Here is a 23,138-nt window from a genome sequence, read left to right as displayed (position 1 = left end):
TAAGGGTAAGCATGCTGCGAAGGAGCCTAGTAGCGAAATCAGTATTGATTGGGTTCACTCCTTCCTGAGTGCTTTTCAACAGCATGGTAAGACTTTGTCCACCAGATTAGTTTCGGTCAATTTTTTGAGCCAGTTTTGGGTGCCTCCAGTCCCGAATCAGTTGCGACTAGACGTTGACGCTGGGTTTGATGTAGGTAGAAACCGGTTCAGTGTTGGGGCTGTGATCCGTGATTATAATGGTACAGTCTTGGGAGCTTCGGCTCACATTATTCGTCATTCGGGATCAGTGAAAGATGCGGAATTATGTGCTATCAGGTTCGACATGGAGTTTTGTTTATCTAGGCCTTCACGATGTTAATATTTTCTCAGATTCGTTACTTGCTGTTCAAGCAATTAGCAGCTCCTTAGTTGACCTTGGTCCGAATGGAGTGCTCTCAATCGACATTCTCAATATGCTGAAGATGGATGCTTTCTTGTCTATCAACCACATGCCGAGATCGGCCAACAGAGCTGCTCATCGGTTAGCTCGTGTAGCTTCTGATGTTTCTTCTTTTGTTGTTTGGTGTTCTGGTGATATACCAGCTTGGTTACTTAATATTGTAAATCAAGATATTATGAAGTAATGAATTTGTTTTACTTTAAAAAAAAAATCCCTCATAGGAGCCCAACAACAACAGTGATAGGCTGCATAAATATGAATTTTTTTGACTTTTCTGATGATTATTTTAATTGAAAATAAACATATGCAGTTGAGATGGTACGAGTAATTTTAATGACAAAAGAAACTGAATCTATTAGAATATAAAGAATGAAACTTGACTTTCGTTTTGTATGCAAAATGGGGCTTGTAGAGGAAAATCTTTCCGCGCATGTCGAACTCTGGTGTCATGAGCACAAGGGGAGGTGAAGCGGAGTGCGAAGTCCAGAAAACAAGGATTGAGTAAGATTCTCGATGTCCGGCCTGGCTAGTTTGTTCGTACACTCATTATTACATTGTTTTCTTTTATTAATTTCGATTAATTTTAGATAATTAGTTAGCATATTAACATTTGATTTGTATGCTTTGCGATTCTCTCGCTTCCTAAAAATGTATGGAATTAAAACATGCATCTTTTAAAATAAAAGGAAGCAAAAACTTGTGTGAGACGGTCACGGGTCGTATTTTGTGAGACGGATATCTTATTTTGGTCATCTATGAAAAAGTATTACTTATTATGCTAAGAGTATTACTTTTTATTATGAATATCGGTAGGATTGACCCGTCTCATGAGACCCACTCTAAAAGTAAACGAATTAAAACTAGTCAAAGACTATTCCCAACTATTGCTTAAAAAATTATGGCGAAGCATACATGATGTACCCACCAAACATAGAGAGAAGAACATGCAGTGTTCCCCCCAACGCCCAAACAAGTGGGTCATAATTGCTTGCCCATAATTCAGCTAACAAAACTTGGTTATATATGAGAAAGGTCCATCCTGAACATCCACTTCTAAAATTTGAAATATTTATACAATTCGATCCAAGAAAACTTGGTTATATATGAGAAAGGTCCATCCTGAACATCCACTTCTAAAATTTGAAATATTTATACAATTCGATCCAAGAAAAAAACATTTTTGAATCCAACCAGCACAAACATATATATGTAACTTAAAGATGTTAATGACTTTTCAAGCCGAAAATTGGCAAACACGAAGATACATAATCATGCGTGCGTGTTGGAATCTCGATGGTAATCAGCAGTGAGATAAGTAAAAGAATATGAACTTTCTGTCGGCAAGTCAACAAAATGGGCAGCTGAATTTTAAATGTGGTGATTGACAATTGATTTGTCAAAGTTGGTGCAGCAGAAGAAATTTCGCTGAAATATGAATACGTGTTTTTAACGCGTTGGGTACAAATGAGTTTTTATTCGAAAGCGAAATGAGAAAAATGAAATAGTAAGACATAAAGCTCAACTTGTTGCTCAAAGTTTTTCTCAAAGACCTGGAATTGATTATGAAAAAACGTATTATCCTGTTATGGATGCAATTAAGTTTCGATATTGGATTACTTTGGCGGTATCTGAAAATTTAGAAATGTGTCTTATAGATGTTGTCACAGCTTACTTATACGTATCACTCGATAGTAATATATATATATATATGAAAAACCTTGAAGGATTTAAGATGTCTGAAGTACAAAGTTCAAAATCTAAAGAATGTTATCTGTGAAATTGCAAAGATCATTATATGAGTTAAAGCAATCCTATCGAATGTGGTATAATCGGCTAAGTGAACACTTGATAAAAAATGGATATGTAAACAATTCAATATGCCCTTACGTTTTCATATGAAAACAACATCCGTATGCGTAGTTATTACTGTATCTGTTAAAGATTTATACATTATTGGAATGAATAAGAAAATTCAAGAAGTTGTGTTGTACTTGGAGGGAGAATTTGAAATGAAGGACATTGGAAAAACGAAGTATTGTCTGGGTTTGCAAATTGAACAAAAAGAATGTAAAATATTTATTCACTAGTCAAATTATACAGAAAATGTCCTTAAACATTTTAGTATGGATAAATAAAATCATTTAAGTACTCCAATGGTTGTTAGATAATTTAGCATAGAAAAAGATCAATTACGTCCATATGAAGATGATGAAGTTATCTTGGTCCAAAAGTATCATATCTAAGTGATATTGGTGTCCTTATGTATCTTGCAAATTGTACAAGACCTGATATATCTTTTGCTGTAAATTTATTGGCAAGATTTAGCTCATATCCAACAAAGAGTCACTGAATAGGAATTAAACATATATTCCGTTATCTACAAGGAACGACATACTTAGGACTTTTGTATTCAAAAGTACCAATCAAAACATAATTGGTTATGCTGATGCTGGGTATTTATCTGATCCACACAAGCACGTTCCCAAATTGGATATATATTTACTCGTGGATGCATTGCAATTTCTTGGCGTTCATATAAACAAACACTCGTAACAAATTTATCAAATCACGTCGAGATTATTGCACTATATAAAGTAAGTCATGAATGTCTGTGGCTAAAATCAATGACCGAACATATCCAAATCTCATGTGGATTATCATTCGACAAGAAGCCTGTGACACTATATGAAGATAATGCTGCATGTGTTACTCAAATGAAAGAATGATACTGTTGGAACATTTAATGTTCGCAATCTTGATTTTGATGCTAACAAAACTTGTTATTTTGTTTCTAATGAATTTACCTAAGTGCACAGAAATCTGAAACTGATCAGGCTTCGAACTGATCAGTTACCAAGCCAAAACTGAAGCTATTGAGACACAAACTGAAAGTATCAACCTGATTGTCCGAACTGAACCAGTTCAACTGATTGTCCAGCTGATAGGTAGTTCAGGAAAAAACCTTCAGAATCCGGGCTAGCTGATGAAGAGTTCAACTGATGAAGAGCCTAACTGACCAGTTCAACTGAATCAGTGAAATCCGTTCAGCTGACAAGCCAACTGATTTCACCATACTAGTTAAAGACCAGTTCAACTGACCAGTTCAGAGCATCAGTTAGGAGCCGATCAGTTTCCAAAACATGACAAGCTTATCTAAGTGGAATTCAGGTGTGTATACAGGATGGATATAAAAGCAATTGTACGATCAAAGTACAATAGTGAACGTTGCAGCATAGCTTAAAGCCAAAATGTTCCAGAATGGCTGTCGGAAAATACAAGACAAATTTCGAGGAACGAATTCAAACTGCAACGAACATATTTGACGAGTCTTGATGTACGGTTATAAAGCCTGTATAATACAAGATCATGATTATCAACAAACAAGTGTGTTAAGATCAGAAAATAAGAAGAAGAGCACACTCAACGTATATCAGCTTACAAGAAGCAATCAGCCCAGATTCGAGGGAGCACTTCAAAGTGTTATCAGCTTAGATTAGAAGCACAATTCACTCAGTGTGTGAGAACACTTTCGTGTTGTATTCATATATCAGTTCTCACATACTCACACTCGCATATACAGAGAGTTGAGCTTATTGAATAGTTGAGTGAGTCTTGCACAAAGACGTTGAACTTGTGTATGTAGTCTTTAATACATAGACGTTAAACAAATGTCGGCTGGAAGGTGCTGGCTTTAGGCTAGACTAGGAGCACAGTTAGGCAGTGATGTAAGTCTTAAGTGATGAGTTTGCACAAGATATTGTATAAATCAAAGTCTTCTAGTAGATAATACCCGATGTGGTAGAAGGGGTGACGTAGGAGCAGTAGAAATCTCCAAACATCATAAATATATCTTGTGCACTTAATTGTTTAACTACTGTTTTCAAACTTATTTGATCAGTTTGAGCTGTTATCTGTTCAGTTATCACCATAACTGAACTGATACATGTAAGAACTGATCCTCCTTATTTCAGTTATTCAGTTCACACAAGAAAAAGACTTTCAAACTAGTTAGCTTTCTTAACGAAGATTATTTCGAGTATTTTTCGTTTGGTTTAAAACCAAGCTCGATCTAATTAATCGGTATTTACATTCTTAGAACACGAGTTATTGCAACTCATTGAAAATATTGTGTTTGAAGCACCTTCGCAGGTGTCAGAACTGATCCATCAGATACATAAAAGCGACAGAACTAAACTTATTCCCCTAAGTTCTTCACGTTGACCTAAGAACTTGAGAAGAATAAAGATATTGATATTTATCACATTCAGTCAAATGAAAACTCATCAGATCTCTTCACAAAGACACTTCATACGACAATATTCAGAATATATATATAATATTGAGATGTGCAATCTACAAAATTTGTGAAGAATCATTCGTTTAACATGAGAGAGAGTTTACGTGACTGCATTCTTTTTCGCTTACAATAATTTTTATCCCAATGAGTTTTTCCTAGTAAGATTTTTAACGAGATAATATAAAAATATGTAACGAAAACAATCATTGTATCATGATCATCATCACAAATGAGAGTGTTGAAAATTAGAGATTGAGTGTTGAAAATAAGTGGTAAATATTGAAAATTAATGTGATGATTTATTTATTTTTGGATTATTTCCAAAAAAATATTATAAATAGATCTTTCAATTTGTGATGAAAAAACAATTGAATAAATAAAATTTTTATAAAATATGTGGTTTAATATATTTTGTGAATTTGAAAATTTTAATTTTTATCATAAATATTTATTTTCAATAATTTACACTAATGTTCGTCGATTTTAATATTAAGTATATAGAACAACAATGGTTGCAACTATTGCAGATCGGGGTACTGTTGCATAGAGGAGAGAGAGAAACGGATAACCTTCGGAATTTCTGCTCCCCAGTGCTGACACTGCAAAACATGGCCAAAGTATGCACAATTGCTCCTCTCTGCAAAAATCTTCCTCACCTCTCCCCGCTACCTAAATCTTCTTCATCTTCTCCACCAATTTTCTTCTCTCCTTCCACCTATTTCCCCCACTTCAATCTTCGGAAGTCATTTCTTCCTCCGCGGCCAGCCACTGAAGAAAACGATGATTTCTTGTTGATGGGTGCAAGCGACTATGTGGAACAAGGGTCTGAATTTGATGAAGAAGAATGGTCATCGGAGGAGGAAGTGGAGCCGTTTGATGTTCAGGAAATGGAGAGCCAGGCCAAACTAGTAGCGAGGGAATACTCGGACTCGTTGTCTCGCGAGCTAAAAATCGGTTGGCTCTTGAATTCTTGACCCTGTTTATTGACAGTTTTTTCATTTTTTTTAAGCGTTACACTGAAACGGAAAACGGGCGCCTGCTAGAGTAGTCCTGAAATAATGGAAAAATGATGGTCGCAGGTGGCCCTCAATGTTTCCTGCAATCTTGAATAGTTTCCTTCCAATTTATTGTCTCGCTCATTTCTTGAATATTGGTTTTAGCATGAGTGAAAACACTATGTGCATCATCTCATTTTGGAATTTCACTTGTCCTTGATGATTTCAGAAGATGAAATTTCTGGTGGAAAGGAAAGTCGGAGACGGAGGAAGAAGGTCGAAAGTAACCGTAAGAATGTCGGTGATTTTTTTTTTTTTGGTTAATTAATTGTGCTTTGTATATCCTGGTTCCCTTCTTGCTTCATTTGGCGCCTAAACAAGTAAGAGCAAGAATAAATTTAAATAGAGTTTACAAGAAATTCATGTGGTTTGATGGATGAGGAAATTAAAGTCATCGTATGCTTTGTTATTGTTTTTGTCAAGTCAAATGGTTATTGAATTTTAGGCCCTTGAACATGAAAATCAAGTTTATTCGATCAGAAATTTGGCTTTTTGTTGAAACTTATAATTTGTTGCAGATTCCTGACCATCTTCTTCCAAGAATTGCAATTGTTGGGAGGCCCAATGTTGGTAAATCAGCTCTGTTCAATCGTCTTGTTGGGGTATGTGTTATTAATCTTGGATATTGTTGATTTTGCCGCTTAAACTTAAAAATGAGGTAGAAGGAAATCACTTTGATATTCAAGTTTATAATAATCTTATTTTTTGTTTGTGATTTATTTTCTATTTTCTTCATTTAACACAGTGACATGCTTTCAGGGGAATAAGGCCATAGTGGTTGATGAACCTGGCGTTACCAGGGATCGTTTGTACGGTCGAGCATACTGGGGTGACCATGAATTTATGGTTGTGGATACTGGAGGTGTGCTTACAATTTCAAAGTCTCAGGCTGACGTGATGGAAGAATTAGCTATTTCAACAACTATTGGAATGGAGGGGATTTCACTTTCCTGTAGGGAGGCTGCGGTTGCCAGGATGCCTTCGATGATTGAGAGACAAGCCACCATAGCTGTGGAAGAATCATCTGTCATCATATTTCTTGTTGATGGTCAGGTATATGCGTTCATGGAGCTTTTTGAGGAGCACTTCCAATTTATTAATATTTTTTGATTAATTCATTGTATATTTGCCGTGTCTCTTTCTCCCAAAAGATGTATAAGAAATTACTTAATAACCAGTGAAGAAAGTAGAACTCCGATGTAGGTAACTTAATAAACAATATAGGACGTCAGCAAAATAGTTGAAAGTCGTGTGCAAAATGATGGTGGGGAAAAAGAAAGTTAAGAATACTACCAAGATTTTTTTTTCTCTATTGGAATTGAGAGAAGTTTTCTTGTCTTATGTCAATGGGATATGGATTGGCTGCTTTGGATCTCGACAACTGTTCTGATTAGCTTAAGTGAACGTTCTTCGCATTTTTATTACTATTCTAAACATTAAAGATATTTGAAAAGATAATGGAGAAAAAAGAATATCATAATTCTATCGCATATTGCATGGAAATTTCTTTTTTAAATTTGGTAAATTGGTGGTGTTATGCACAACTCTTATACATCATGGACTGTTTTATAAGCAACCCTTAACAGGCAGGTCTAAGTGCAGCGGATGTGGAAATAGGAGATTGGTTGCGTAAGAACTATTCGCACAAATATATTGTCCTTGCCGTCAACAAATGTGAATCTCCTCGCAAAGGAGCAATACAAGCATCAGAATTCTGGTCTTTGGGGTGAGCTACACCCCATGTATAAAGTAAATGTGACTCGTCAAGATTTTATTTTCCACGTTAGTTAAAGTGCTTCTGACCTAGTATTTTTCGGCCATCTCCTATTAGGAAAGGTGGCATTGAGCGGAGTACACTTGACAGACAATTTTCCAAAATGCACAGTAAATTGACTGGAAATATATTTCATCTAATTTTCACATATCCGATCAAATAAAATTTGAATTTGGACTGCAAATTGCATCCTTGCATCTTTTAGTTTAATATATGATTTGATTAAATAAAGTAAACTATGAATTTGGACTTCACATTGTTTCATTACATCTGGCATTGGCTGTGTGTTCTCATTTCTTGATCTATCAGGTTTTCACCCCTTCCCATATCTGCTATATCCGGTACTGGAACTGGGGAGCTTCTTGGCGCCGTTTGCTCTCACTTGAAAAAATCTAAGGTAAATTTTCTTTCGTTATGCACAAACATGCTTTTATATGTAACTTTGTGTAATATTATGCTTTGAGAATTTAAATTCTTCCTGATTTATCATGCTTTAGTAAACAAACAACGGATTTGTCACAGACTTTTCCCAAATACAAAGTTTCCTCAACTTTTGCTTTCAGTTTGATGTTTGTAACTCTTTTCGGAATCTCTCTAATATAGCTCGTTGCTGGCAAGTGACTTATTTTATTGATGTTTCCTTGCAGGAGTCGGAGAGTATCGACATAGAAGATTATGTTCCTGCAATTGCCATTGTTGGCAGACCAAATGTTGGCAAGAGTAGTATTTTGAATGCTTTGGTTGGAGAGGATAGGACTATTGTCAGTCCTGTTAGCGGGACTACCCGTGATGCCATAGATACTGAATATGTTGCCCCTGATGGAAAGGTCTGTTAGTAATAGTTTTCAATATTGTCTAAACCAACTCTATCTTTGTTCACACCAACCTAGACATTCTTCAAAGGCTAAAATTTATGAAATGAATATTTGTAGCTTCTCCAATTTATCAATTAATGGCTCAATAATCTCTATTTCTCTAGTTTTATATATATTACAAGATTGCTTTGTGCTTGTCTTTATCCAAATCTTATCTTCAGTACTGGCTTAGGTGTTATCCCATGGTGTGAACTTAGCTTTGTTAGATTGACATGTTCCTATATTTTTCTATAGAAATGTGCTTCTTGCGCATGGTTTGCATGTGTATATATGCATAACAATCGAAAATATTGGTCAGCTGATATGAGTGATTTGTTTTGAAGAAATTTCATCTCATAGATACTGCTGGTATCAGAAGGAGAGCAGTTGTTGCTTCATCGGGTAGCACCACTGAGGGCTTATCTGTAAATCGAGCATTGCGTGCCATTCGTCGCTCTGACGTGGTGGCCCTAGTTATTGAAGCCATGGCCTGCATAACAGAGCAGGTACTTCATACAGATTTCCGTATTTCCTTTATATTGATAAATGAGTTTTTTTCCTACAGGAAAAAAGAGCAAATCAAGCCTAGAGTAGTTTTTAATTGATATAGTTATGAATATCGGCGCTCCATTTAAGGAACACTGATTAAAATTGACGTGCAAAATTCGATCTTTTTTAGAGTTGTATGTCTTAAAGTTGTGTGCACGTGTGTATTTGCTTGTGCGCATAGTTACGTATTTGTATCACCATTTGTGACTTTTAGGCTTCTGGATCGGCAAACTTCATATATTTTGTGTTTTAAACCTTAAGGATTTCAAGATTGCTGAACAAATAGATAAAGAAGGAAAGGGTTGCCTAATTGTTGTGAACAAATGGGACACCATTCCTGATAAGAATCAGCAAACTACTCTACACTATGAAGATGATGTCAGGGAGAAGCTCCGCATTCTTAAATGGGCTCCTATTGTATACTCGACGGCAATACAAGGGCATAATGTTGACAAGTATGGATTTATCAAGCTCATTCTCTTTTACCCGAGTAATAAGAACTCTTATTTGATATTAGGATTCTTCACTAACTTGAACAGATTTATAAATTTATGGATGTTAGACTATTTTGCACTGGCTTAATCTTGTCTAATGTCGTATTCTTATACTAGAATAATTGTGGCTGCTAGCATGGTTGAGAAAGAGAGATCTAGGAGGTTGACCACGGCTATATTAAATCAAGTGGTACGAGAAGCAGTTGCATTCAAGTCACCTCCAAGAACTAGAGGAGGAAAAGAGGACGTGTCTATTATTGTACTCAGGTACTTATTACTTGTAAAATCATATATCGTTGAGGGACTCGATAGTGTCATGACCGTTGATAGACATTAAAATATATAAATCCAAACTTCTCTCTGGAATTATTTGGCTGTTCCTTGCTAATGCTTCTCGATTTTCTGCTATATTTATGCCTTAATTGTTTGTGAAACGATGCGGATTTGTAATATACTTGACAAAACGAATTTTCACAGGCAGCTATCCGGCCACCTACTTTTGTCTTCTTTGTAAATGACGCAAAGCTTTTCTCTGAAACATATCGTCGATATGTGGAGAAGCAGTTAAGAACAAGCGCGGGTTTTACAGGCACACCAATTCGGCTTCTGTGGCGTAGCAGAAGAAAGTCGGAGAATAGTGAAAGGTGAGTGGAAAGAAATGGATTTAGACTCACCAACCGTTGTCCTTTCTTGCGGCACTGGGTTTCAATAATATTTCTCACCACTCTCTGTCGTTCATGTTCTGCATTTCTCGATTGTATATTTCCTCTGTGGCAACATATTTTTTACATTTTTAGTATCAGCGGATTCACGTTTAGTGTTGTTAATCTCCAGGAGAGGATGCTTCCCCAAGGAAACAAGTGAATCTAGCAAAAGCTGACAGAAAAATCGCAGTAGCAACATGATTTGAATATTAAATGGCGATTTCTGAATATGAGGAGTTCCGAGGATCCAAATTTTTGAAGGAGTTGGAGAAGTGAATACCTGCTGACTGAATTGGAGGGAGGTTTATTCACTGTAATAGAATACAGAACAAATATATATATTTTTAAATTGCAATTTAACTTATTCTAGCTAGCTTAGATCATCTTTTTCTGTATTTTTATTATGACAATACGGGATTTCTAAAATCCAAATTTTATTTGTTGTACACTAAAACTAGCCTGATAAAGTCGAAAACTACATTATGTGGACAGAAAATGTCAAGTAAAAATTGGTAAAAAAAAAAATAATAAATAAGAAATTTCATATCTCATTTAGGAGTTCGGACATGTAAAACTGAAAAGAGAAGTGAAAATGGGAAGAAGACTACTAAGTTGTTGTTGATGTAATGACAATTTTCTTTCAAGAGAATTCGAAGCAAAGAATAAAATTTATATACAATAATATCTATAAATTTTTGCAAGACAGATTAGAGTAAAATGAACTATTTTTCGTATATAAATTTATAGATATTATTGCATATAAATTTTGTTCATAACTACAAATATATTGAAAAGAATATATGTTAGCCGGTTTATACTCAACAAATTCACATAACAATTTGCTAAAGACTCGGTCATTGGCCAATTTGGCTGATGGGACAATTTTTGCACCCAACTTTTGTAAAGTCTGATTTATGCCAAGCCCCCATCTCATCATATGTGTAAAACCCAATTTTAAAGTCCATCTTATCAGTTAGTTTGCATGATTGGAGACGTTTATCCATGATGCATGATTGATGATCATGGAATATTGCCAAACAGACCGAAAGATTTGACAAAAATTGACCGAAGTTATCAAATGAGGGGCTTGCAAACTCATTAGCAAAAAATTACAATAAAGCTCTGCAAATTCTCTCAATTAATTGCTTATTTCTATTTTCGATAGTTGAATTCTTTGAGTTTTTCAGCATGATCTTCTAGTTTTTTTGTAAAAATGTTGCTCAAATTCATAATAACATAATTAAATTTTATGCTTTTCATGGATCTTTTCTATATTTTTCACTTTATTTCTCAACCAAGTTCTTATCTTTGAAGTAACGTTGAGAGAGTTATAACAAACACTCGAATCGAAACACAACACGTTTAATCATATTAGTCAGATTAATCACAAATTTAACACGGTCATCTACCTGACACATCCCACAATTTTCTATGCAAACAATATGGATATGTTAAAATAATTAAATATATCAATTTCATAGTGTTACATTTTTTTTAATTATCATAACAAAAAAATCTATAAATCAAAAACTTTAAACTTCATCGTCTTATTTAAAAGTTCATAAAACAAATTATAAGACATATGTATTTATATCTTTTTAAAAAAATTAGCCTAACCTTTCCAAAAAAATAAATTTAGTTAAAATATAAAAACTTGTGTAAGACGGTCGTACGGATCGTTGATGAAAAATATTATTTTTTATACTGAAAATATTATTTTTTATTATAAATATTGATAAGATTGATCCGTTTCAAGAGTCCTGCTCTAGTTAAAAACCATCTAAATGAATATATTAATTTTCAAATCTCCAAAGTCATATGCGTGACAATAATATCTTTTGATTAGTGGCAGTTGATGCAGACGGCGCAAGTTAGTGTTTTCCGTTGGTATTGCTAAACGAATTCCTCGTTCCACCGAATTTATATAAACGGTCAGATGCCCAGCAAGTTTGCATCATCTCCTTCTATCTCTCCCTGCGATCCATCAATTCTCAGTGCGTGAATCAAACGAAAAATTCACTAATCAAGCTAAATCCGGGGCTGCATTGGGTGTACGTCTGCAATGGCGGTCGCAGCTGCAGTGATTCTGCCAATAGGTCTCCTCTTCCTTGTATCTGGCCTCATTATCAATCTCTTTCAGGTATATCGGTCTACCGATGTTTGGGTTACCAGTGCTCCTCATTAGTGCGTGAAGCGTATGGATTTTTCTGTGAATATTCATTTATTTATTGTTTTGCCCCTTTTCTGGTTCAAAAAATGTTTGGATCATCATTGTTTTAACTGAGATTTGGAAGTTGGTGCTTTATGCGTTTCATTTGGTCATGAATTTGATAACATGTTCTGCTTTTGTTTATCAAGGAAATAACATCTGCTGCAGGATTTTTGAATCCTTAACCATAAATTCATATGGCAATGGAGCCCAAGTTTTTGTAAAGAGACAGAAATCAAAATTGGAAATTTTTGGGTGTCAATCATATTTTGTAGCCTGAGACCTTTTTTGCTCTGACTTTGAGTCATTCCTCAAGTTTTCATGCAATCCACTTTTATCAAAAAAAGATGACATTAAAGCAGGACATTTTTTGTAGGTTGTAACGTTTGTTCGATTATATGCTGCACATCCATCTTTCCTAACCTCTTACAGTCACAAAAATTATTGCTCGTATTAATTTTATATTTATTTTCAGGCCATTGTGTTCATTCTTGTTCGTCCACTGTCAAAAAGTGCTTACAGAAGGTTCAACAAAATAATTATAGAACTGCTTTGGTTGGAACCCATCTGGCTTCTTGACTGGTGGGCAAACATTAAGGTATTCTGCAGTTTCCAATAAAAATGAAATAAAATCAACAACGAGGTACACTTTGTCATTTGTACCATTACATTCTACATCAACTATATGACTGGTTGACTATTTGTGGACAGGTTGAGCTGTATGCAGATCAAGAAACTTTTGAATTACTGGGTAACAAAATTTTTAGTGCCTTCTGCTGGATTCCAAGCATGCAAGTTTTTTTTGTTTGCATTTTCAAATAAATTTGTTATGCTTAAGAAAGTCCGTCAAATTGGTATATAAACTTTCTGCTAATCGCAGGTAAAGAACACGCTCTTCTCATTTGTAACCACAGAAGTGATATTGACTGGATTGTCGGATGGGTCTTAGCTCAGGTTTTTACTCATCTGACTTAAAACTTCATGTTTTCACTAATTATATCCTAATTAATTAACTTTTGTGATGGAAATCAATTCCAAAAATATTTTAATTTACTTAATTTCTGAATAAAACCTGATAATCCTTTTCTTCCCAAGTCGGGTATTATAGGCTAAATGAAATAGTCAAATTTTTGGAATTTGTGTAACTACAGTTACGGACAGATTCTAGGCCCGTGAGCATAAATCAGATAAAGAATACTTCACTCAATTTATACCAAGTGGCACACCAAATATAATATACTGGTGATGGATATTATAACAGATAATTAAAATTTATGAGTTGGCCAATCTAGTTTCTTTACTTTACTCCATAAAATTCGAAGTAAACAATATTATAAATCTTCAGGGCACTGAATGATCGAAAAAGTTCCATATTTCTGTAACGTGAAGAGTTCCATGTGTGAAGTTTCATACATTCTCCATGATAGTGTAGTCATTTAACATCTTGATTCACAGCTACGCGGTTATGCGGTATCAATCCCTTAACCATAACTCCATCAAATGCATATTTTCCTGTGATTAAACACTTAGAGTTTACATCTCCATGCGCGGGATTACTATTTTTTAATGGCTGTTTCTCGTTTTAAATTTGGCAGCGTGCGGGTTGCCTTGGCAGCGCACTAGCTATAATTAAGAAAGAAGCAAAGTTCCTGCCTGTGAGTTTTTTCATTCATCAGTTTTTTGAACTCTATGAATGAAGTTCTATACGGGTGTTCTCTTCTGGCTAGAATTGATAATCTCGCATAAATATCTTCTTACATTTTCTTCTAACAAATACCTAGTAATCAGAATATACTTGGATTGAGGTGTTCGTTGTGTTGAGATCAACTTTTATAAATCACAATTTACATAAACAAATACAGGTTATAGGTTGGTCAATGTGGTTTTCTGGCTATATTTTTCTTGAGAGAAATTGGGCCAAAGATGAGAGCACACTGAAGGTGTGTGTTGAACAGTTCTTTCATCTAGAATATAGAATATTAATCACAGCGTAGTGCCTATTAATTCTTATCTTTCGTCTTTTACTATGCAGTCAGGATTTGAAGGGCTAAATGATTTTCCCATGCCATTTTGGTTGGCTCTTTTTGTTGAAGGAACACGGTTTACGGAGGCAAAGCTTCTAGCAGCCCAAGACTATGCCATGTCTGCTGGGTTGCCTGTTCCAAGAAACGTTTTGATTCCTCGTACTAAGGTTATGGTCATTAATTTTTGTCGGAAAGTACAAAATTCAGATTTTGAAGATGTATTATTCCAACTTAGACTGAATCAGGTCATTCTTATGTTAAGATTTTAGAATAATAGTTTTTCATATGAGTTTAGGTATTTCAGCCTCTCAATGATTTGGGTCCTAACTTTTCCTATGACTGAAATTTTGGTTTCATGTCCAACTTTGGACATCATCAAAATGTTCTAGGAGTCAGAACCGAATTCCAACTTATTTTTGTTGTTCTCTTTCAAACAATTATCTTTCGACTCTACAAACCTTAGCATATATGTCTGATCCACGTGCATATTTGGACGATATTTTAAGATAGTGCTTAAACATTATTTTCTCCTTGTTATTATTGTCCAGGGTTTTGTTGCAGCAGTAACTCATTTACGCTCATTCGTTCCTGTTATCTACAACATTACAGTGGCTATCCCAAAAAGTGAGCCACGACCAACACTGTTGAGAATTTTCAGGGGACGCTCTTCTGTGGTAAGCCAACTTTGAAATTTTGCAAGATATTCACATCTATATAAAAAGCCAAAGCTAGCGTTCTCATCTGCTTCCTGAATCTCTCAGGTCTACGCATCAGACATGTATTATTTTTAGTAGTAAATATCAACAATAGAATTCTTTTTTTAATAGCGAACAAAGGCTTCCCATTTATTTCACCTTAGGACACCTCATTTCTTCTGTCATTTGGATTGGAAAATTTATGGAGCAAATTGGGTTCCAAATTCCCAGAAACTTTGTTTATTTCTAATATATGTTAATGCAGGTACACGTACATATTGAACGATGTCTAATGCAAGAATTGCCTGAAACAGGCAGTGAGATTTCACAATGGTGCAAAGATATTTGGGTAGCAAAGGTGATGCTTTCTACAATTTTTATATGTTGAGAAAATTTGGCTGCCAAAGCACTAGTATTGGCAATGACTGGGATCCACACTCATTTATGTGCAAATTAATAAAATACTTATCAGTTATCTGCTTTCTCCTAAATTGATAGTGAAAGTTTTTCTCATAAACCAGGATGCTTTATTAGATGGACATCTTGCCAAAGACACGTTCGGTGAGAACATACGCCATGACATTGGTAGACCAAAGAAATCTTTACTGGTAAAAAAATGTTTCTACATGGGAAACCGATGTGCAAATGATTTCACTTGCTGCTTTAAAATTTCATACTAAAATAACTCAATTTACTCAGGTTGTCGTCTTCTGGTCATGCATCCTCATTTTTACCGCTGTGACAGTTTTTGAATGGTGTCCATTCTCATGGACAGAAGTCGCTGCTTTTGCAGTTTTCTTGGCCCTAATTACGATCCTCATGCAGATTTTCATCACCGTTTCACAGTCGGAATATTCTGATCCTCCAAAGGCACGACAGCCGGATCCCTTGACGCAGACACTTTTGGAAAGCCGAGATGATGTCAATTAAGTTTATTTGTTCAATTTATTTGTTTATCCGATCCCCAAGTAAGCATGTGTTATTCTTTTGTAAATTACTGTGCCGGAATGTAATGATGTGGGAAATGTGTGGTTTCTGCAGCATGTGATATTGCTTTTAGTTTTTAACGAGTGTGTCTCTCTGTAAAATTGTAACTTGTTTCATTGCTTTGCAAGCTGTTGTTTACCCCATTTTTTTTTTACGAATTTAGAACCTTGTATGAATTTATTAATCTTATTGGCAAAATTAAGGGTAGAAAATTAGTTTCTATATATTTTAGCTCTTTGAAATAGCATATCTCTTGAGAGGTGTTTTCTCGAATCTTTATTCGTGAGTCAATCATGTTAATATTTATATTAAAAAAGACAATACTTTTTTCATAAAAAGTAATAGTTTTTTGTGACTTATATAGAATATTATCTCACAAAATTGATTTTTTAGACCATCTCAAATGAATTCATGTGTTGAGATAAATTGATGTGACTCATTAGGGTATTGTTGGCTCCTTTGGCTCTTAAGTATCCCAATTCAATCTATGACATAATTGAAGATATGTTTATGGCATGACTCCACGTCTTACTGCGAGAGTACTCTTTTGTCATACTAGATTGTGAAAATTTATTTTTTCTCTGTACATATATATTTTTTTAAAATAATATAATAAGACGATTGAATTACATGTTTTGAGCAAATGAACATCATTTTTTTTTAAATGACAAGAAGGTTAAAAGGAGATCAAGGGGAGTACAATAATGCTATGACAATTCTTACTCCCCTCTAATCAATCAAGCATCATGTCTTGATCGATTGGAGTTGCATAATGCTATGATAATACTTGGCCCCATTAACTTTTAAGTTAAAGTTAAAAACCTATCCAATTATTTTTGAAAAAAAAAAAGATAGTGAGGGAGCTCAACATGCTTTGATGATGGAAACAACTTGAAGTAGTATTTCTTTAGTAGTGGAAGTGGTGACTCGTAGTGATAATGTGGGTGCTCAATGTGCTGCGGAGGTGGTGGTGAGGCATAAATATATGGCTATGCTGCCGCCATTCGAGTGCTGGCGGCGACACAGATTGTCGATGCACATATGAACATGGGCAAGTGCCCAAATCTTTAACGAGCTTCCATATTTAGAAGCTCCAACTTTACTGAGGAGAGATTATCTGTAAGTCAGTGATTTTTGTTATGAGGAATAAAGACGCCTTTTGTAGTGCTCAATCTGTCCCAATTGCTTTATTATTTTAATGGGGAGAAAATAAGACACCACCCTGTATGTCTTCGCTCAACCTATACATGTGACTAAGTGGTAATTCATTAATTTAATATGATTTGAGTACAAAGAAAAAAAAATCTTTTACTGAAATTGAGGTCTGAAAAGAGAGAACTATTTATTGTAGGTAGATGTAATAATAATCGAAATCGATTTGAAATATGTAAAATATATATCATTTCGAATTCATTCTTCGAATCAATCCATGAATCAAATCTTCCACCCATAAATAACTCAATAATGACAAAAACTTGTGTGAGATGATATTATTGGTCATATTTTGTGAGACAGACCTCTTATTTGAGTTATTCAATAAAAAATAATATTTTTTATGCTAAGAGTATTATTTTTTATTGTGAATATCGATATTACTTTTTATTGTGAGACCGTCTCACATGAGACCTACTCCTCAATAATATATTTCACATGAGATAATATTATTTATATTGTGACGTAAAATATGGGGAGCACAAGTAAGAAATTGAATAGTTCAAATATCTATCCAACCGTACTTCAATATATGAGTGAGTCTCGTGTGAGACTGTCTCACGAATCTTAATCTGTGAGACAGGTCAATCCTACCAATATTCACAATAAAAAGTAATATTTTTAGCATAAAAAGTAATACTTTTTCATGGATGACCCAAATAATATATCTGTCTCACAAATACGACCCTTGAGACCGTCTAACAAAAATTTTTGCCTCAATATATATAATGTCAAGTTGTATATTGACTTGTAATATGTTACTTAGGTAGTTGGTAATGGTACATGTCATTCTTGAAATCTTGCAAGAATATAGATTCCAAACGATACAAATAGTTGGAGTCTTTTATCAGATTATATCAATTTTTATTCTCCATTAACAATCTACGGTAGTTTTCAAAAACTTATTAAAATATTGTAAAAAAAATTAAAAAAAAAGTAAAACTTTTACTCCCCCGCCCTTCCAAATGGGTGGAGGGGAGTAATTGTTTCACCTCCCCCGCCTGTCCTACAGGCGGGGAGGGTAGAAATTAATTTTAAATTCTCCCCCATCTGTCATACAGGCGGGAGAGAGTTAATTATTTTTAAAATATTGCCCGCCTTTGCAGGAGGCGTGGCAGAAAAATTAATTTTAAATTTTACCCGCCTTTTGCATAAGCGGGTGATATATTTTTAAATTATAAAATTTCAAATGCTTGCTCGCCTATTGCAGTGGCGGACGAATTTAAATATTTTTAAAGTAGAATTCTTCTGTTTTTTTTTCACGTGTTCGTTGGATAAGATGGAGCCAAACGAGGTAGTTATCAAATAATTAAATATATTAATTAATATTTTTATATACATATTTAGATTGGAAAGTTATGATATAGACCACAATAAGTAGAAAGTTGTGGATTATGTGCTTCAATATTTATCGTACAATCTACCACAAAAATAATAATGAACGATTTGTACGAAAAATATTAAAAAGTTCTTAACATTGAAATTCATAAATTTTATGAGATATAAACAAAAAAAACGATGATTTATAAATATTAACAATATAATATATATATATATATATATATATATATATATTTATTTATTTATTTATATATATATATAGAGTAAGGTAACTCGAACTCCATTTGATGTTGCATATACCCTCCAACACAAATAGATTACAAATAATACTCGCTAACTTTAACCGAATTATATTTGTAAAAACCTTTGCTTGAGAACCATATATAGAAAAAAAAAAACAATTTCATATTGGGGAAAAAGTGGGGAAAAAAAGCACTTTTTTCTAGAAAAAAGCACAAAATTCTTTTATGCAGAATAAATGAAATTAAAATCAATGCAATCTTTGTGCATATGCACATGAAGCATGATCAGGATGGATATTAAAAATATGTATGCATCCTAAATTAGTAAGAATTACTAAAATGGTAACAGTGGAGAAGCACAATTGACAAAAATAAAATGTAAAAAACAATCATATGTTGCACTCTGGAAATGATGCTAAAGTAGATGTATCTGATTGATCCGTAATTAACTTGAATCACATCTCATAAAATCAAAATCAAGATCTCAGCATAAGTCGATCTCTTCCTTTATAAGGCCACAGCAACAAAACATCCTTCAAGAACAAAATATATATAACCAAAGTTTTGGGTTCAAACCCCTCAAATTATTCAAATCGCGGAAAATTTCACATTTAATGAATTCTCAGACTACCAACAAAAAGATTTTCATCACCATCTATTTCATATGTGGTGATTGGAAATTAAGCTCCACCAGAGCCATATTTCTTTCCAAAGACAATCACCTGAAGCTTGTCGTAACCTGCAAGCACACCAGCACCAGCTACGGCACGAAGGATGTTTGCACCAGCACCCTTGAATAAAGATTTAGCACCCTCGTTCTTAAGAATTTGAGAAAACGCATCCATAGAGCTCTTGTATTTCACGGCTTCGCCAGATGTCATCATCATTCTTCTACGTACGGTGTCAATAGGGTAAGAGGCAAGCCCAGCACCATTTGTGATAAGCCAACCGAGTGCAAAGCTGGCAAAGAAACTATCCTGTAATCATGTAAACAAGGAAATCTCAGCAAAATTCTGAAGGAGCGAAATATCAATCAAAACTCATAGATTTGGCTTTCGCCTGAATAATTGGTTTTAAGAAATGGATGCCCTTATGGATTTCAGATTATTCCAAGAATTATGCAATTCACTTGTTTAAAATGATAGCTACAAAAGTTGAAACCCATAGGATTGAATATTTTCCTAAAAATGCATCGATTATAAACAATGAATTTCAAATTCTTCACACAAATTTTTCAATAGGAACAAAATATAACTTCTTTCACCGTGAGCCTCGTGAATGATATACTTTACTAAAACTATCACAACCAGTAGGTAGAGGGTATATGAACCTGCAAGGATCCAGTCAGGAGTACTGGCTTCAAGGAATCGTACATTCCAAAATAGAGACCGCGATACACAATAATGCCGACACAAGAGATATTGAATCCACGATAAAGACCAGCAATACCATCAGATTGAAGGGTCTTTCTATAAACATCGACCAAACCATTAAATTGCCTATCACCTCCTCCCTTCTTTGCAGCCTTGGCATCATTGGCAAGACGAGTTCGAGCATAGTCCAAGGAGTAGACAAAGAGCAGTGAGGAAGCACCAGCGGCACCACCAGATGCAAGGTTGCCCGCAAACCATTTCCAGTAGCCATCTCGATCTTTTTTGAAGTTGAATAGTCTCTTAAAGTAGTCCTTGAAAGCAAAGTTCAAGGCCTGTGGAACATGTAATCTAATAATTAGCATAAACAAGCAAACAGAATGTGAAAAAGATCAAATCTTAGCGACATCAAGAAATCAAGCAGTGAACCTGAGTGGGGAAGTAACGAATGACGTTAGCAGTATTTCCTCTCCACAATGATATAACTCCTTCATCCTGCATGGTTCTTTTGAAACAGTCTCCAATACCCTTGTATGGTTCTGATAGCCTGCCCGACTTGATCATTTCATCTTGATTCTGGATCAAAAGCTTCACACGCTCGATCGGGGCGGCAGCAGGTTTTAGACACAGCAGCTGAGACTCCGCCCATGAGAAAGTCAATAGCAAAGCCAGCAACACCTTTCTCTGAAGGAGCTTGAACAAAAACCGGTGAAGCATTTGCAGAAATCAATGACAGGTTCTGGGTCGCTGGACAGGTCATAGGATACTGTAATCCCGCATTTGTATAAGCGACATTTGAAAATCGCCTTTGATACATAACAGGCCGTTGGAATCCCCCGTGTCGAGCTTGAACATCCTGGGAAAAACTGGAACTAAGATGTAGCTGGCTAGCCACCTTCTGGATGATAGTTGGGTGTTGGTGATTATCGGCCATTATGCCTGCAAATTAAAGGCAAAGACTTCACTGCCAAAATTATAGATAGAGTCTTACAGTCAAAATTATTTTCCAAAATTAGATAACCACATTAGGCAGCACATTCCATAGGTAAATTATTTAGAATATGAATGTAAGCATTCATGTACGAACTTGTAAATGTGTCAGAAGTGCCTTTTGCAACGAGAAACAGTCATGGCCAATAATTAAGTAATCAAACGTTAAACTGAAGGCCCAAAAATTATCTTATTAATTATTATTATTATTTCTATTATTATTATGATGATGTATTAAAAGGCAAAACAGAACCAAAAAAGCTTAAATCCCAAATCAAGCAAATACATAATCAGAGGAAGCAGACATGGAGCTATTTAAAGCAATAATATACAATCCAGATAAAAAAAATATATCACGATCAATATAAATTGTGTACCAATAGGTAACCAAATAGATCTCAGAGAATAAAAGCAGCTTTAACAAGAAAGACTGTCAGCAAATCACAATCATTTCCATACATCCAATCTTATGCGTCATAGAATTCAGATCTACAGACATAAACATCAACAAACGCAATCAGATCTAAATACCTAACCGCTTACAGACCTTTTCCTTCTCAGCAAATAAATGTCGAGTTCTCTTTGTATAACAGATCCGAAGAAATTTGAGCACTAGATAACATCAAACTTCTACAGAAGTAATTAAAATGAAACAAAATTCTAAATACAGAAAAAAATTACAGTCGCACAATAGCTAAAATTCGCTGGATCCTCAACAAATAATAAGTATGATGACTTGAAAGCAATCAAACAATTGGAGCTAAGATTTTTTACCTTCTCTCAACTCGCCGGGGGATACGGGAACGGAAATGAAAAATGGAGAGGAAAGCGAGGAAATTCGAAGCTTTTTGTGCGGAGAGAAGCGAAAGAAGGCCGATTGCAAAAAGTTGGTCCTCGCTTTATATATCGACAGATGGCTAACTTGCCCTATTTTGTGCGTCATTTATTTAAATTACAACGAAAGGCCCTCAAATTTTTGCATAATTTCAGCAAAGTTCCCAAAATATAGAGACTGCTAAAAAGTGAAAAATGAATATTTTAGTGGATAAAAAATGGTTATTTGAGTGAACATCAAATGAAATGATACGATGTTTTCCAAATAGAAGGAACTCGTGTCTATAAAAATAAACAACAAATATGAGTTACAGGTTAGGATGGAACATATTCTAACCTGATATTTATCCTCATACAAATTAAGAGTCTTGTTTTCTTTCGATCTCATATGCGACAAGTGTTGGTGTTCGAATTCGAATGTTGGAGATGATATCTCGATAAAATTTTGACAAAAACTTATGTGAGATGGTCTCACAGATCGTATTTTGTAAGACAGATCTCTTATTTGGGTCATCCATGAAATCGTGGACAATAACATATTTTTATTATTAAAAATATATTTTATGTTATATGATAATTAGTTTCCTACGAGTTTTATGCATATTCATAAAAAAATTTATTTGAAGTAAGAAATCATATTTTTTTGGTAATAAATCAATTAGCATTTCATATCATGAATGTGTTCGTGAAAAGTTATGAAAATGAAAATAACATTTTGATGTTATTTGTGTATTTGTGGTAGCTTCGGTTAGTGCAGGCTGTATCAAATTGATGGTATGCGTATTGGCTTCAGCCAATGTGGGTTGTATAATATGTTATGACAAGATTGTACAACCACACACACACACACACATATATATATATATATATATATATGATCATGAACCAATGAATATTCTCTCTAATGTGGTTACCACATTTACATATGTGCATCCCAAGAAGAAAGTAAATTATGTCACGAAGTTGTGTTTATGACCATGTCCTACGCATGTTATATAATTTTATTATGTACTAGTTACTATTTGAATGTTTTTGTGGAGTATTTATACTAACTATGCTTAAATGGTG

General features: G+C 34.5%; 3 protein-coding genes across 4 annotated transcripts; 2 read left to right on the top strand and 1 right to left on the bottom strand.

Moving 5' to 3' along the window:
- Window positions 1-5,257: 5,257 nt before the first annotated feature.
- LOC140809158 (uncharacterized) lies at window positions 5,258-10,539 on the top strand. The gene is given in 13 exon segments (XM_073166651.1): window positions 5,258-5,690; window positions 5,961-6,028; window positions 6,310-6,393; window positions 6,551-6,844; window positions 7,378-7,517; window positions 7,875-7,962; window positions 8,213-8,392; window positions 8,764-8,925; window positions 9,230-9,423; window positions 9,580-9,698; window positions 9,701-9,729; window positions 9,940-10,106; window positions 10,297-10,539. Coding segments are annotated over 13 exon segments (1,917 nt in total). The 5' UTR covers window positions 5,258-5,344; the 3' UTR covers window positions 10,343-10,539.
- Window positions 10,540-11,990: 1,451 nt separating this feature from the next.
- Window positions 11,991-16,257, top strand: LOC140810918 (1-acyl-sn-glycerol-3-phosphate acyltransferase 2-like). Of its 2 annotated transcripts, none has more exons than XM_073168840.1 (11): window positions 11,991-12,306; window positions 12,851-12,973; window positions 13,087-13,126; window positions 13,256-13,329; window positions 13,971-14,030; window positions 14,238-14,315; window positions 14,408-14,566; window positions 14,948-15,073; window positions 15,360-15,452; window positions 15,616-15,702; window positions 15,920-16,257. In XM_073168840.1, exons 1-11 carry the CDS (start codon window positions 12,229-12,231, stop codon window positions 16,022-16,024), a joined length of 1,023 nt encoding a protein of 340 aa, XP_073024941.1. In that variant the 5' UTR covers window positions 11,991-12,228; the 3' UTR covers window positions 16,025-16,257. The 2 variants fall into 2 exon arrangements, with proteins under 2 accessions (XP_073024941.1, XP_073024940.1); XM_073168839.1 differs by having other exon boundaries at window positions 15,794-16,257.
- A 3,103-nt stretch (window positions 16,258-19,360) lies between these two features.
- Window positions 19,361-22,160, bottom strand: LOC140810917 (ADP,ATP carrier protein, mitochondrial-like). Its single transcript, XM_073168838.1, is given in 5 exon segments — window positions 19,361-19,853; window positions 20,207-20,581; window positions 20,676-20,861; window positions 20,863-21,185; window positions 22,011-22,160. Coding segments are annotated over 4 exon segments (1,176 nt in total). The 5' UTR covers window positions 21,181-21,185; window positions 22,011-22,160; the 3' UTR covers window positions 19,361-19,556.
- Between the last annotated feature and the right edge of the window lie 978 nt (window positions 22,161-23,138).

Source organism: Primulina eburnea, chromosome 13 (genome assembly GCF_022965805.1).
Source record: "Primulina eburnea isolate SZY01 chromosome 13, ASM2296580v1, whole genome shotgun sequence".
Taxonomy (NCBI): Eukaryota; Viridiplantae; Streptophyta; class Magnoliopsida; order Lamiales; family Gesneriaceae; genus Primulina; species Primulina eburnea.
Note: the sequence above shows the minus strand (reverse complement) of the source record. Positions and strands in the feature narration are given on the sequence as shown.

Excerpts from the sequence above, each read along its gene's own strand:
- LOC140810918 (XM_073168839.1), top strand. The coding sequence starts at position 12,229 with ATGGCGGTCGCAGCTGCAGTGATTCTGCCAATAGGTCTCCTCTTCCTT. Across the intron at positions 13,330-13,970 it reads TCGGATGGGTCTTAGCTCAG|CGTGCGGGTTGCCTTGGCAG; the intron begins GTTTTTACTCAT and ends TAAATTTGGCAG. Across the intron at positions 15,074-15,359 it reads TCAGGGGACGCTCTTCTGTG|GTACACGTACATATTGAACG; the intron begins GTAAGCCAACTT and ends ATGTTAATGCAG.